The sequence below is a fragment of the Heloderma suspectum genome, chromosome 2 (assembly GCF_057233095.1).
Source record: "Heloderma suspectum isolate Gila_16-S chromosome 2, 16-S_ref, whole genome shotgun sequence".
NCBI lineage: Eukaryota > Metazoa > Chordata > Lepidosauria > Squamata > Helodermatidae > Heloderma > Heloderma suspectum.
This window is the reverse complement of record NC_139459.1, coordinates 395,149,428-395,164,930: the sequence shown is the minus strand read 5'-3', so window position 1 is coordinate 395,164,930 and position 15,503 is coordinate 395,149,428. Positions and strand designations below refer to the sequence as shown.

Here is a 15,503-nt window from a genome sequence, read left to right as displayed (position 1 = left end):
CTCAGCAAGTGCCTGAAAAGTCATCCAAGAATTCACATTGGAGAGCAGCGCTAGCCATGCTCAGAGAGGGAGAAAAGCATCCATGATTGCAAATGCATGACATCTCGTCAAAGAACACACCTAGGGTAGAATCTGTAAATCCGAGCAACGTCTGGAATGTGGAAAGATCATCAAATGGAGCGCAGCCCTTCATTTTAAGAGATTCACGCGCTCAATACACAAAAAAAACCCTTCAGTTTAAGATGTGTGTTCAGAGCTTCCCATGTTTTCCCAGGCTCCAAAATGCCAGGAAATTAGAGCTGGTAAGGGCCATGCCTTTAACAGATGTGTTCCATATGCAATATGGGTATGGGATCCTATGCTGTGGTTAGTTCCAGCTTCACCACTGCCTTGGAGCTGGATGGTGGTCAGTGGCAGAGTGGTGGACCCAAGTCCCAGATTTGTCTGTTCCCTGGAATAGGCACATGTAGTCTCTGCAACTGAAGCTGTTGTGCAACAGGGGGCCATAGGATTTTTCAGATTCCTGGATCCGAGGCCAGAGACAGCACTCGTACCCAGGGGTTGGAGTTCCCCACCCCGTCCCCCTTGCAGCCGGCGTGGCGAGAACCCACCGGCTGCCTTTATGATCTCAGAAAAGCAACCTGAGAGAGAAGGGAAAGGGGGCGGGGAGGGGACTGGGGAAGCCGGCTTATGGCGTATCCTCAGGCCTCCGTGGCCTCCTTCCCTCCCACTCCAACGTGCCCCATCTAGATGGCAAAAAAGCCCATCAAGCCAAAATGCAGGGTGGGCAGAACGACGACGTGATGAACACCTAGGCACTCCTCCTGCCCTGCATAAGATGCCCATCTGCTTCCAAGTTCGGAGGCAGAGGGGTATCGCTATAGGATAACACCTTAAAACAACATGGGCGGTGGTTGGGGAAACGGGCAATGAACACATACAACTGGAGATTTCAGCAGTGCATTCTGAAAATTACAGTCGTGCGTGGCGGATTCTAAAAAATGCAGCGTCAGAGAATCAGCCGAAACATCTAAAGCAAAGGGCAAGTGACTAGCCACCGCTTCCCTTGTCTCTCGGAGCCTTGAGAACTGCGCCCGCATGAGAGAGTGGGGCATGGCAGAGACCAGCTGCTGCAGGCTGTACGAAAGATGGCCGCTGTTTTCTCACCTTTGCATTCCTGGGGTAGCTATTTGCAGTTTGCAGTGTTTATTAATTCTTTAATGCTTAGGAAAGGTTTAGTTTATTTGGCTCTGGTTTCCACAATACTGACTTGATATGATGTTGTAATGTATGATTTTGCCTATTTTGTAATTTGAGATTTTATAATGTTAGTGAAATGAGTTGTTTATTATTGTGATGCTGTGTTATTGTAATGATGTATCGCTATGTTTTTCTCTCTCTCTCTTTTTGTATTGCTCTTTTGTTAGCCGCTTCGGGCACTTTTTGCAGAAAAGCGGCAAATAAATTAAATGAGGATGGAACGCAATTCCTTTCTGTCACAAGAGGTACTATGCACTTTTAATCCCATTTCGAGCATCTGTTGTCTATACCAACTCAGTGAACCTGCATGGGAAATTGAACAGGAGTGATTCCTGTTCACCATACTAAACACTCTAAACTCCCATCTCATGAAATCCCTTAGCAGGGACAAATCCGTCACACCCTCTCCAAGTATTACTTTTTGGATCGCAGAGGAGAACTCTCATCATCTTGCACAGGTTTTGAGCTGGGTGAGGTGCCCGCTCATGGTCTTATAGGCCCCTTCCAACCCTCCTATGATTCTAAGCAAGACAGAACTGTAGCCCCAACTATGACCGTAATAAACTGATTTGATTTGATTCAGTGCTCCAGTATCCAGCAGTAGAACAGCAAGCACTGTAGCTCAGATTCAGGGGGTGTTGGAGATGGACTGCAACGTTTCATTGTTGGTCTACAGGGAGATCTCTTTACTTGCAAAGACACAGGTAGAGGCGTGAAGGCTAAGGGCGATCAACCAATTGGCTACTTTGGATTGCAGGAAACCCATTGGGTTCATCGGCACAAGGACTGGATTTTTACTGCCTGTTCCTAGGCATGTATAAGAGTTGGTGTAGCACAGGGACTATGGAAGTCCCCAGTTTGAATTTTGCCCCTGCCAGGAACTCATTTGGTGGCCTCAGGCAAGCCTCTCCCCCAGCCTCAGTTCCCCATGTGCAATGTGGGAGATAATAGTGTTGACATGCCTTACAGTGGGAGGAGGCAATGGATGCTCGTAAGCACCAGTGTGCTCCCAGACACCTTTCTTGGCGTCTGGCCTAGCCCTCCTAGTCGTGTATTTTAAATTAACTACTTTGTTTACTGGCAGCTGGCCTTTCCTCAAAAGCCAGTGGGCTGCAGTTTTGGACCGGGATTTGGGAGATACGGGTTCTTGTCCTCACTCAGCAATGACACTCGCCAGTCACTGTGTCGCTATGAATGTAACACGCATTGTTGATAAGAACTGGTTGTATTTCATAGGAGCGCTATTCCTAATTATCTGTGTATGCTAACCGTACGTGATCAGCAAGAGATGCGATCAGTTCTGCCTATTTGTTGTTCAGTCGTTGAATGTTGACATGAGTGGGTTGGTGTTGTACTGGAACCAGAAAGCTGCTTCGCTTAGCAGGGATGCCTTCATCTAAGTGCTACTGGTGTCAAGGCCAAGGGCAAGCCTGGCTACATTGAGAAAAATAGGAATAGTGGTATGACCAGGTCCGAAACGTTGGATGAGGTCATCATCAGCATCAGGGTTATCAAAGCAAGAGTTTGATCTGGTTGCCCAGAGAGGTCCCAGGAGAATGAGAAACTGATAAGCCTGTCTACGAGAAGTGGCTAGTTGCTTCCCTTCCTTATGCTGTTGCTGTGTGGTTCTAATCTGAGCATGCGCAGATGTACTTATGCTATGTAAAGGAAAGTATATAACCTCATGGAATGTGGCAATGGCATGTCTTCTCTTGCCCAGGCTTGAGACCACCACACAACTGTGCTGATTTGGGAATAAACCAGACCTTGAGAGTATCGGAGCGTTGTGTCTTAAAATTCCTCCACACTATGAAATTTTGATATAGACAGATTGAGAGGAACCTAGGTTTTACCATGTTAACAATATGCTTGCTATTATTTTCAGTATACTTTTAGGGATTATAATTTATGTGTATTTAGGGGTGTTTGTAATCTGCCTCATCTTGGCTAAAGCTTGTTATTCTCTTAGACTGTTTGAGCAATGCATGCATATTCTTTAATACCGTATTTGTGTTGTCTGGCTTGAGAGAGGTTTCAGGGACCACTGTTGTTGTTCAGTCGTTAAGTCGTGTCCGACTCTTCGTGACCCCATGGACCATAGCACGCCAGGCCTTCCTGTCCTCCGCTCTCTCCCGGAGCGTGCTCAAGTTCATATTCATTGCATCAGTGATGCTATCTAGCCATCTCATCCTCTGCCGGCCCCTTCTCCTTTTGCCCTCAGTCTTTCCCAGCATCATGGTCTTTTCCAGGGAGTTTTCTCTTCGACTTAGGTGGCCAAAATATTTGAGCTTCAGTTTCAGTATCTGTCCTTCCAATGAGCAATCAGGGTTGATTTCCTTTAGGATGGACTGATTTGACCTCCTTGCAGTCCAGGGGACTCGCTTCTCCAGCACCACAGTTCAAAAGCATCGATTCTTCGGTGCTCAGCCTTCCGTAATAGTCCAGCTCTCACAGCCATACGTTGCTACTGGGAAAACCATAGCTTTGATTATATGGACCTTTGTCGGCATGGTGATGTCTCTGCTTCTTACTATGCTGTCTAGGTTTGCCATAGCTTTCTTCCCCAGGAGCAAGCATCTTTTAATTTCATGGCTACAGTCACCATCTGTGGTGATCTTGGAGCCCAAGAAAATAAAATCTGTCACTGCTTCTTACTATGCAGATCATGGATGCTCTGACTTGGATTCCTGCATTGAGCAGGGGGTTGGACTCGATGGCGTTGTACGCCCCTTCCAACCCTTCTATGATTCTATGCTTCCATTTCTTCCCCTTCCCTATGCCAGGAAGTGATGGGGCCAGATGCCATGATCTTTGTTTTTTTAATGTTGAGTTTCAAACCAGCTTTTGCACTCTCCTCTTTCACCCTCAACAAGAGGCTCTTGAGATCCTCTTCGCTTTCTGCCATTAGGGTGGTATAGTCTGCGTATCTGAGGTTGTTGATAATTCTCCCGGCAATCTTAATTCCAACCTGTGTTTCATCCAACCCGGCGTTTCTCATGATGTACTCTGCACCTAAGTTAAATAAGCAGGGCGACAATATGCAGCCTTGTCATACTCCTTTCCCAATTTTGAACCAATCGGTTGTTCCATGTCCAGTTCTTACTGTTGCTTCTTGACCCTCGTACAGGTTTCTGAGGAGACAGGTAAGGTGGTCTGGTACTCCCATCTCTATAAGGATTTGCCAGAGTTTGTTGTGATCCACACAATCCAAGGCTTTAGTGCAGTCAATGAAGCAGAAATAGACATTTTTCTGGAATTCTCTTGCTTTCTCCATGATCCGGCGAATGTTGGCAATTTGATCTCTAGTTCCTCTGCCTCTTTGAAACCCAGCTTGTACTTCCGGTAGTTCTCGGTTTGCATACTGCTGAAGCCTAGCTTGTAGGATTTTGAGCATAACCTTGCTGGCATGTGAAATGAGCGCAATTGTATGGTAGTTTGAACACTCTTTGGCATTGCCCTTCTTTGGAATTGGAATGTAAACTGACCTTTTCCAGTCTTGCGGCCATTGTTGAGTGTTCCAAATTTGTTGGCATATTGAATGCAGCACTTTAACAGCATCATCTTTTAGGATTTTAAATAGCTCAGCTGGAATACTGTCATCTCCGCTAGCTTTGTTGTTAGTAATGCTTCCTAAGGCCCACTTGACTTCACTCTCGAGGATGTCCGGCTCAAGTTCAGTGACCGCACTCTCATGGCTATCAGGGACTTTCAGATCTTTCCTGTATAGTTCTTCTGTGTATTCTTGCCACCTCTTCTTAATCTCATCTGCTTCTGTTAGGTCCCTGCCTTCTTTGTCCTTTATCATGCCCGTCTTTGCACAAAACGTTCCCTTGAGATCTCCGATTTTCTTGAAGAGATCTCTAGTCTTTCCCATTCTGTTGTTTTCCTCAATTTCTTTGCACTGTTCATTTAAGAAGGCCTTCTTGTCTCTCCTTGCTATTCTCTGGAACTCTGCATTCAGTTGGATATATCTTCCCCTTTCTCCCTTGCTTTTCGCTTCCCTTCTTTCGTGAGCTACTTGTAAAGCCTCATCAGACAGCCACTTTGCTTTCTTGCATTTCTTTTTCTTTGGGATGAATTTCATTGCTGCCTCCTGAACAATGTTACGGACCTCCGTCCATAGTTCCTCAGGCACTCTGTCTATCAGGCCTAACCCCTTAAATCTATTCCTCACCTCCACTGTATATTCATAAGGGATATGATTTAGCAAGCCCCTTCGCCACAACAAGGCAGTGATGCATGAAGGGGGCTGTGCTCATAGCATCAGACTAATATCCGGATCCAAAACTCCACTCGGCCATGAAGCTTGCTGGATGCTGCTGTGCCAGTCATTCTGTCCACACTGACCTTCCTTACAGGGTTGTTGTGAGGATGAAAAAAAATGGGGGGGGAGCACCTTGCACAGCACCCTGCGCTCCTCGGAGACGGGAGCGGGTAGGAATGTACTAAATAAAATGTTTTAATTCCAATATGTTCCCAAGAAAACATCCACCACTACACGGCCAGTGTGGTGTAGTGGCGAGAGTGCTGGACTGGGAGCCGGGAGATCCGGGTTCTGGTCCCCACTCGGCCATGGGAGCTCGCCGGATGACTTTGGTCCAGCCACAGACGCTCAGCCCAGCCTACCTCGCAGGGTTGTTGCTGTGAGGCTAAAATGGAGAGGAGGCGGATCATGTAAGCCGCCGCGGGTTCCTTGCAAGAGGAAAAACGGCGGGATATAAATGCAATAAAAAAAAAAATTAAATTAAATTAATTTAAAATAATTGAACGGCCATCTTCCTACCAAGTCCGTTTCAGTCACCGCGTTTTCTTTTTTCCTGACATCCCTGTAGCTGGAGGAGTGAAGCCGCATGCAAAGCTCCGAGCAAGCCCACCCCCCCGCTGCTGCCCCCGCCCTCCCGACCCCTCTTCTCTCCCCCCTTGCATTCCCCTGACCCGTCCTAGATTCGAGGAATGGGATGGAAGGGGGGGGAGGAAGCCCCTCCCCCAGTCCCCACCCCTAGGCGGTGGTCTCTCGCCCCCTCCCCCGTCGCCATGTGCCTGCCTAAGCAAAAGGCAGCCGCGGAGAGAGGCGATCTCGGCGCTGGAGCCCCGCCGCAGGCCCCCCCCCCCCCAGCAGGACGCAGAGGGGGTCCGCGAGAGGACCAGGCGCGTGACCGCCCGCTTTGGGGGGGACCCTCCGCCCGGCGCTTCCTGCCCGCCCCCCTCGCCGCCTGGGTCGGGTCCGCAGCCCCTCCTCGCCTGCAAGGCAGCTGGGGAGGGCCCGGGGTGGCGGGGCTCGGGCTGGACCTGGGGGCTGGAGTCCCCGCAGCACCGGGGGGGCCCCGTTGGGAGCTGGTGAGTGCGAAGCGCTTTGGGGTGCCCGGGAGGATGGGAGTGGGAGGAAAGTCCCGTGGGGGGGGGAGGGGAGCGCCCCCCCAGGTGGCTGGCCCATTTGGGGCCCCCCCGGGAGCCCCCCGCCTCGCCGCTTCCCCCCTCCTCTCTCTGAAGCCAGCAAGTCTCAACAGCCCCTTCCCGGGAGAGAAGACAGGGCTGCGGATCCTGGGAACGTGGGGGCACCGAAACCGGTTTCAGACTACTTCACATCTGGAGGGTGGAAAGCGTAGAAGGGATCTGCTAGTAGGCTTGGGTCTGGGGGATAAAGCAGAGGGGCGGGGGGCTGGAGGGGGAGAGGGTTGGGGCAGGGCTAGAGATGCTCCAGCCGCCCCCGCCCCCCCAAACACGCAGGGAAGTCTGGTTGTCCAGCGGGAGATGGGATCTGCTAGAGGGATGGGGGGCAGGGGAGGGAGACACAGCTGTGTGGGCAGGGGAGGGGGGCAAAGGGGAGGGAGTATTGGGGGGTTGTGGGGTTGGCTCAGTAAACTGAAGGGTGGGCCCGTCTCCAAGGAATGTTTTCTCCCCTGTTGCTGTGGCTTAAAGTCGTTGGGGACACTTGATGTTGTGGCCAGTCCACAGCCAACCAGTTGCATCCCTCCTGAAAAGCCACATTTTCTGAAAGCCCCTTTAGACCGTATTTTTTACGTAAAGGGGCTCCCAGGCGGTTCCCCTGCAGTCTGCCCGCCCCTCCTCATTAAATCCTGGGCGTGCCGCTGTGACGTGGCTGTGACCTGGAAGTGACATGGTCGAGGGGTGGGGCCGCTTCCCCCCTTCCCTCTGTTTCCCCATTTGCGGTAGGGCTGCTTTCACAGCAAGTGGCCTCCTTTTCCCATTCATAATATGAGTCGCCCTGTTTTGTTCACAGTAGCGGAATATCCAGTTTATATGTAGTGCACGATGTAGAATACGCAGAGCAGAAGGAGAAAGGGCAGCCAGCCGTGCGTTACACGTACAACTAAGGAATACACAGAGGGGGGAAGAGAAAGGGCGGCCAGTTGCTATTTCGCAGTGGCAATACACCTGCAATGCCACAGTCATGCCATATACATGCAGCTAAGGAATACACAGAGCGGGGAAGAGAAAGGGTGGCCAGTTGCTATTTCGCAGTGGCGATACACCTGCAATGCCACAGTCATGCAGCTAAGGAATACACAGAGGGGGGAAGAGAAAGGGCGGCCAGTCACTATTTCACAGTGGCGATACACCTGCAATGCCACAGTCACGCCATATACATGCAACTAAGGAATACACTGAAGCGGGCGGAGAAAGGGCAGCCAGTCGCTATTTCACAGTGGCGATACACCTGCAATGCCACAGTCATGCCATATACATGCAACTAAGGAATACACCGAAGCGGGCGGAGAAAGGGCAGCCAGTCGCTATTTCACAGTGGCGATACACCTGCAATGCCACAGTCATGCCATATACATGCAACTAAGGAATACACAGAAGGGGGCGGAGAAAGGGTGGCCAGTCGCTATTTCGCAGTGGCGATGCACCTGGAACTGCATAGTCATGCCATATAGATACAACTAAGGAATACACAGAGCGGGGGGGGGGTGGCGGGGAAGGGTGGCCAGATTTTCCTGCGTGTTTGTGTGGAGGCGGAGGAGGCTTAGCTCCAGTTGGGGAAGTGGAGGCAGCAGCAAAGTAGCCCCCGCTGCTGACTCCAAAGCGCTAGCAGAGGGAGGCAATTCCAGCCCTTTCCCTCCATGCAGGATCTGGGCACCTCCTGTCTGCCCACCTGTCAGTCTGTCTCTGGGCTTCAACATTGCTGGTTCTGGTTCGCAGCCAGTGGATGTGAGGGGGAGTGGTGTAGTGTAAACTATCCGACATTACTCATCTCTTCTGTTAAACTTCCCTGAGCAGTGGAGCACGGAGAGGGGCGGGAGCAAGCCTCTCTCATTGACTGAGCAGCATCTATGGGGCTGATGACTGCGAAGGATTGCTGGAAGTAATTCCAACGACCCTGCAAGGTAGGACTAAGAGACACCCAGTAGTCACCCCCTCTGGCCAACAGGCACTGGAATTAGCATTGAGGTTTCCCAGAAGGAACCACACTAACGTGGAGTTGGATAAATATTCATTGAAGGAGTAGGAAAAGGGGGAATTAGAGGTGGTAGGTTGTACAGAAGGTTACAAGCTAAAATACATCAGACAGAAAACTAAGAAACGCAGAGAGCCTTTATACCGCACCCCCAAGCAAAATAACCAAGCTAGCGGGCCTGTCCTTCCACATACCCAGGTACTGGCCTCCCAGGATAGCATCCAGCCAACAGCAGGTCCCAAACCACCATGACGAAGGGAGACGCCACACCCCTCTCCCAACCTCCTTTTAAGGCCCAGCCGATTTCCCTCTAGCCAGTCACCAGCTGAGTCCCAAAGGGGACCACCCTTGCCCCAACAGAGGTAGGATCTTCCCACCAGCTCGGCCGTTACCTCCTTCCCAATTAGCGAGGACTGAGCCTGGCCTCGAGCAACAGGACCAAGGAGCTTTCAGATAGTGCCCCATTCCAGGCGGCTGCTGCAGACGTGACGCCTGGGCCCGGCCTTTTGGTGGAAAAGCAGGCCGGTCTTCTTGACAACGACATTCACTTCTGCTAGTGGGACTCCGCCCAGCTGCAAAGTAAGGCAGATTAAAGTGCAGTTTGACTTGTACAAAGCGGGTTTTAAGGTTAGGTTTACTCCATATTTTTTCCTGTGTGCTCCTGACGGACCAGAGCCGATTTTGTTTGTTTGTTTGTTTGTTTATTACATTTATGTCCCTCCTTCCTTCCTCCTGAAGGAACCCAAGGCAGCGTACATAATCCTCCTCCTCTCCACTTTATCCTCACAACAACAACCCTGTGAGGTGGGTTGGGCTGAGAGTCTGTGACTGGCCCAAAGTCACCCAGTGAGCTTCCATGGCCGAGTGGGGACTAGAACCCGGATCTCCCGGCTCCCACTCCAACACTCTTGCCACTGCACCACGCTGGCTTTTCATGACAATCTTCATTAAACATGAAAGCGCTTCACATTCGTTGCCATGTCGTTCCAGCCCAGATGTAGGTCTGAGCATCTTAGGAGGAGGAACCCCCTGATTCCCACCTCCCACCCCCTATCTCCAGTGACCCCCTGATTCTTGGTGCTTACCTGCCTTTCTTAGCCAGAAAGCTTATTTTCCTTGGGGGGTGAAATACAAACACACCAAGTAGCTTGTAGCCTTCATAATATGTGATCTTCTTACATCAGATTCAGGCCATCCTTCCCTCAGGAAAGAAACTGGCAGCAAAGCAAGGAGATTCTTTGATCCTTCGAGTCCTGTTGGCAGTGGAGAGTGAAGATGGAAGAGCTAAACTTCGCTGGCCCTGAGGAAGGAAAAGCCCCTCATATCATCCAGGAAAGGAGCAGTGCAGAGGCGTGGGAAAAAGGAGCGCAGGAGAACTTGCCTGGGAGCAGCACCGGCTCAGACGCAGAGCGCTTTCGCTTCAGGGGGTTCTGCTACCGGGAGGCCGAGGGGCCCCGCGAGGCCTGCAGCCGACTCCACAAGCTTTGCCATCAGTGGCTGAAGCCAGAAAGGCACACGAAAGCTCAGGTGCTGGACCTGGTGGTCCTGGAGCAGTTCCTGGCTGTCCTGCCCGCGGAGATGGAGAGCTGGGTCAGGGAGTGTGGAGCGGAGACCAGTTCCCAGGCGGTGGCCCTGGCGGAAGGTTTCTTCCTCAGCCAGGCAGAGGTCAAGGAGCAGGTGAGAGCATTTCATCCTGATAGCTCCAAAGGAGTGTGGTCTTAAAAATCCCCACCAGTGTTCTCCCAAATTCCCCCTGCCTGCACCCACCTGTAACCATCCCACAGATTCTGAACGTGTATAGCAGGCCCACCATAGGGGATCACAAGGCACCCGTGGAAATTTTGACGAGCCAGAGAAGGAGAGAATCCTTCTGGATCCAGCCGCAGAGTCGTCCCAGCAGAACAGGATAAGTGGTTGTAAGCACCACACTTCTGGGCTGAGTGTCAGTGAACTTCTGGGTGCTTCTCTCTCTTCCCCCCCAGTTAGTTTTAAGAGGGGTTTTTTGATGCACTTTTCAAGTCATCCCATGTTAGGGGTAGGATTTGGCCAAGATCCTTATGTGCTCACCTGCTAAAGGCATGGCTACAGGGCTTAGGAAGCAGAATAACTTTAGAAGGAGACCTGAATGCAAATAGATTGGCAAACCCTGCCCGAGGCCTTTGCCTGTCCCAGTTCTTTCCTCATCCCTCTTCCCCCTTCACTGCCTGGGCTCCTCGTTCCATCTCCAGGTGGAGGGGATATCAGCCACAGCAGCCACGGATGTCCCTGAGGCGGAGAAGACCCCCTCGGACACCACGCAGAGGCTGCTGTTCAGGCAGACCTTGCAGGAGGGTGACGGAGGTCCCACATCACTGGGTAAGGATTAGGGGGGCATATTTCCACATGGGGAGGAGACCCTTCTCTCAGAAAAGGAGTCGTATTTCAGTAGATTCAGACTTCACAGAAATAAAAACCAGCCCTTTGAATTATGCCCTGACACAGTGTGGAAAAGGACTGATTCCACTCAAGGAACTAAAATGAAAAATGCTTTAAAGAATAAAATATTTTCCCACCGTCTTTGTCTTCCACACAGGAAATGGGACAACTTGCAGAGGGAGTGAACTGACCCTGGGGCTTCCTTCTAGGCCTCTGTCACTTTGTGGAGGAGTGGAAGCAGTTTCTGTGCAGCCAGAGCAGGTAGGGGAGGCCCGGGTGCCTCGGCCCTTTGCACATCTCCCTGGGCCTGGAGGAATCTGACCCTGTCCCTTTGCTTCTGTCCAACATGGATGCTAGGTGGCTTTGAATGTCGCTCAGGAAACTCTAGATCCTGCAGATGAACCTGCAGCCACTTTACCTTTATTGTCTTCATGGATTGCTACATTATGTGTAAGGAGTACATGAGTTCTTCTTCTTCTCTCAGGGCCCAATGACCTTTGAGGAGGTGGCCGTGCGTTTCACGGAGGAGGAGTGGGCCCTGCTGGATCCAGGCCAGAGGGCTCTGCACAGGGACGTCACGGAGGAGAATTCTGGGACCCTGGCTTCTCTGGGTCAGGAGTGGGGCCCTCTGGGTAAGGCTTCCTCTTTGCCATGTTGACAGATCCTGGAAAGGGGAATTGTGGCTGTTCTTTGTCTGAATCAGAGCATTGTGGGGATGTCACTGAGGGCAACATAGAGAGCCAGTGTGGTGTAGTGGTGAGAGTGTTGGACTGGGAGCCGGGAGGTCCGCGTTCTAGACCCCACTCGTCCATGGAAGCTCGCTCTGGGCCAGTCACAGACTCTCAGCCCAACCCACCCTACAGGGTTATTGTGAGGGTAAAATGGTGGTGGAGGATTATGTACACTGCCCTGGGTTCCTTCAGGATGAAGGAAGGAGGGATACAAATGCAATCAAGAAAGAAAGAAAGAAAGAAAGAGAGAGAGAGAGAGAGAGAGAGAAAGAAAAGAAAGAAAGAAAGAAAGAAAGAAAGAAAGAAAGAAAGAAAGAAAGAAAGAAAAAGTCAGCTCTGTTCCATCAGGAGCACATGAAGGAAAAATATGGAGTAAACCTAAGGGTTTACTTAAGGAGTTCCTTAAGCAGGAAAAAAAGGCAGGATATAAATGTAATAAAAAATAAATAATAAATAAACAATGGCATCCTTCTTTTAATCTTTTTAGGGCTGGTACAGAGGGGACGGGGTTCAGAAAGGCTGTTTTGGACACCCTGATGGTTTGTTGTTATAGTGGGAAGAGCCAAAAGTAATTTGGCCATTTCTACCCTCTTTGAAAGGCCTCCCTGTTCCCAGATCCAGCCTCATCTCCTGGCAGGAAAAACAAGGGGAAGATCCGCTCCTTGGGGCCCCCGAGGAAGGAGAGACATCAGCAGGTAGGTGCTTTGGTCTGGTGGGGCCATTTATCAGGTCTGTCTGTCTCGGCAGTCCCCTGGCTCCGTGGTCTCCTGGCAGATACGTCTTCTGGCTAAATGTCACCTACTTGGCACTTGAGACGTCACGCAGAGGAACAGCCCCACAAGAGGCCTAGCTATCTTGTCACGTGGCAAAGGGGTCTGTGGCGTTCCTGCCTATTTACCAGCGTGAATACCTTTTCTATAAGGCCTTTCCCACAGCAGGCAACACTTTCCACCACACACTCTGTAACGCTGCCCCCAGGACCTTTAGCTCAGGTCCAACACCCTTCCTTGTCGAACGGTGAGGACACCCTGGGTTTGTATTCTGACCTCTGTTATTCTTCATCCCTTTTACCCTTTGGTGGTCACGAGCCGTAGGCGTGGGGTTTTGAAAAGCAGAGAAATATTTGTTATTTACAGAATTCAGGTGTTAACAGTAAATAACTACTTTACTCTCCTCCCTAACATAACTAACAAATGTTAATTTAAGTGCATATATACATACATACACACACACACAGATTCATAAAATATATACATGTGACTTCACAGGGTCACTTGTGTCTTAGGTGTGTGTATGGGGAAAACCTCTATACATATCAGGTTTTAAAGACAGTACCAAGACATTTTGCAGTATTATCTAGTCGGACTGGGAGTGATCATCTCAGGTGGAGTCTTCCCAACTCTGCTACTTGAATGCCCTCATGCGGAGATACCAGGATTGAACCTGTGACCTTTGCATGCAAATTGCTGCATCTCGGAAGGCCAAAGGAATGCATCTTCTGGACTAGATGGTCCCTTGGTCTGATCCAGCATGGCTCCTTGTATGTTCTTACGTGTTTCTGTTGGTCTCCTGTCCACTTGGCTGCCCAACAGTCCAAAGAGGTCTTAAAAAAAAACTTTTAAGAACAATACATACACAAATAAACTCACAAACACCAAGTTTAAAGCAATTGGAGACAAATTTATCCATGACTGAAAGCCGATCAAGTCAATTAATCTAAAAGAGTCTTTCCAGAGAGAAGCATGCATATTCAGCGGGTGTTGAACTTTTCTTCAGGTCTTACGTTGTCTAGTGAGTCTTTCAGCTAGAATGACTGTCCACAGGTGTCCATACCAAAGGTCCAAGTTAGTAGTTTCCCATTCATCCAGTTAGCCAGAATGACAAGCCACACTCATGACCCAGGGTTCGTTCTTAAAGCTTCTGCTTCCAGGAGGAACCAAGTGAGAGCAATCGCGCTACATCCACGAGCACACCAGCTTGTTCACGGTTACCCAGAGTTAAAAGAAACACCGATGTTGCTGTGACATGTGAGCTATGCCACTATATACTCAAAGATTGCCTAGACAGTGAGTAATAAATAAAATAAATGCTCTGTGTCCCACTGTGGTAGTCAGTTCTATTGATTATCAGAGGATAATTAGTATATTTGGAAGGATTCTCCCTCCCCGCTACTCTGATAATCAAAATAGCAGTTCATTGGGTTTGTTCTCTTTTTTCTTCTTTCAGCTGATGGGAAGGAGAGCAATAAAAATGACGTCCATTGGAAAATAAAAACTGAAGATGAAGAGAAATGGGGAAACACATCCAGTTTGTTTGACGGGGCTGATTTCTACGAATGTCCAATACCAGAAGAGCTTTTTGAAGCAAACAAAAGGAATATTCTTAAAGGAGAGAAACCGTGGAAATGCTCTGAATATGGAAAGAGTTTCACTGAGGAGATACAGCGTATTGAATGTGAAAAAATTCCCACAAAAGGCAAAAAATTAGTTGACTGCAGAAACCTCAAGATGCATGGAAGAATTCACACAGGCAAGAAGTTGCATCAATGCTTAGAGTGTGGGAAGAGTTTCAGTTGGAACTCACAGCTTAAAACCCATCAAAGAATGCACTCCAGGGAAAATCCATATAAATGCTTAGAGTGTGGGAAGAGTTTCAATTGGAGCTCAGGTTTTAAAACCCATCAAAGAATCCATACGGGGGAAACACCCTATAAATGCTCAGAGTGCGGAAAGGGCTTCAGAGAAAGCAGAGCGCTTAAAATCCATCGACGAATTCACACAGGGGAGGAGCCCTATAAATGCTCTGAGTGTGGAAAGAGTTTAGTTGACAGGAGAAGCCTTAAATGGCATGAAAGAATTCACACAGGTGAGAAGCCGTATAAATGCTCTGAGTGTGGGAAGAGTTTCAGTTGGAGCTCAAACCTTAAAACCCATCAAAGAATCCATACAGGGGAAACACCCTATAAATGCCCAGAGTGTGGAAAGAGCTTCAGAGAAAACAGAGCCCTTAAAATCCATCGAAGAATTCACACAGGGGAGGAGCCCTATAAATGCTCTGAGTGTGGAAAGAGTTTAGTTGACAGCAGGAGCCTTAAACTTCATGAAAGAATTCACACAGGCGAGAAGCCCTATGAATGCTCACAGTGTGGAAAGAGTTTCCATTGCAACTCAGTACTTAAAACTCATCAAAGAATCCACACAGGGGAGGAGCCATATAAATGCTCTGAGTGTGGAAAGAGCTTCACTCTCAGCACAAGCTTTAAAAGACATGAAAGAATTCACAAAGGAGAGACAACCTATATGTGCTTAAGGTGCGGAAATATCTTCGATAAGAGCGAATCCCTTAAAAACCATCAATGGATTCATATGGGGGACAAGCCCTAAAACTGAAGCACAGTCCTTCACTTTCAAAGATGTGCCAAGGAGAAAGCCTACTCAATAAATAAAAAAACCTTTTGTTTTAAGATGCCTGTTAAGGATTTTTCATGTTCACTCAAGTTCCAGCATGCTGGAAATTATAGCTGGTATGGGGCAACCTGCAGATTCCTTCACACAAAAGGGAAAACATTTCATTTTGTGGAGACTTTAGTTAACACCAGGAACCTTAAGCTGCATGAAAGAATGCATGCAGGCAAGAAGCCCCATAAATGCCTAAGAGTGTGGGAAGAGTTTCAG

The 15,503-nt window shown here is 49.4% G+C and overlaps 1 protein-coding gene across 6 annotated transcripts; it reads left to right on the top strand.

Annotated features, from left to right (window-relative positions):
* The first annotated feature begins 6,259 nt into the window (after positions 1 to 6,259).
* On the top strand, positions 6,260 to 15,291 carry LOC146356517 (zinc finger protein 263-like). 6 transcript variants are annotated; one of them, XM_084841168.1, is made up of 8 exons: positions 6,260 to 6,597; positions 8,506 to 8,612; positions 9,868 to 10,360; positions 10,912 to 11,038; positions 11,256 to 11,359; positions 11,583 to 11,730; positions 12,429 to 12,524; positions 14,056 to 15,291. In XM_084841168.1, exons 3-8 carry the CDS (start codon positions 9,959 to 9,961, stop codon positions 15,210 to 15,212), a joined length of 2,034 nt encoding a protein of 677 aa, XP_084697294.1. In that variant the 5' UTR covers positions 6,260 to 6,597; positions 8,506 to 8,612; positions 9,868 to 9,958; the 3' UTR covers positions 15,213 to 15,291. The 6 variants fall into 6 exon arrangements, with proteins under 6 accessions (XP_084697294.1, XP_084697300.1, XP_084697297.1 ...); XM_084841174.1 differs by having other exon boundaries at positions 6,294 to 6,408; positions 9,890 to 10,360; XM_084841171.1 differs by having other exon boundaries at positions 6,294 to 6,408.
* Positions 15,292 to 15,503: the final 212 nt, after the last annotated feature.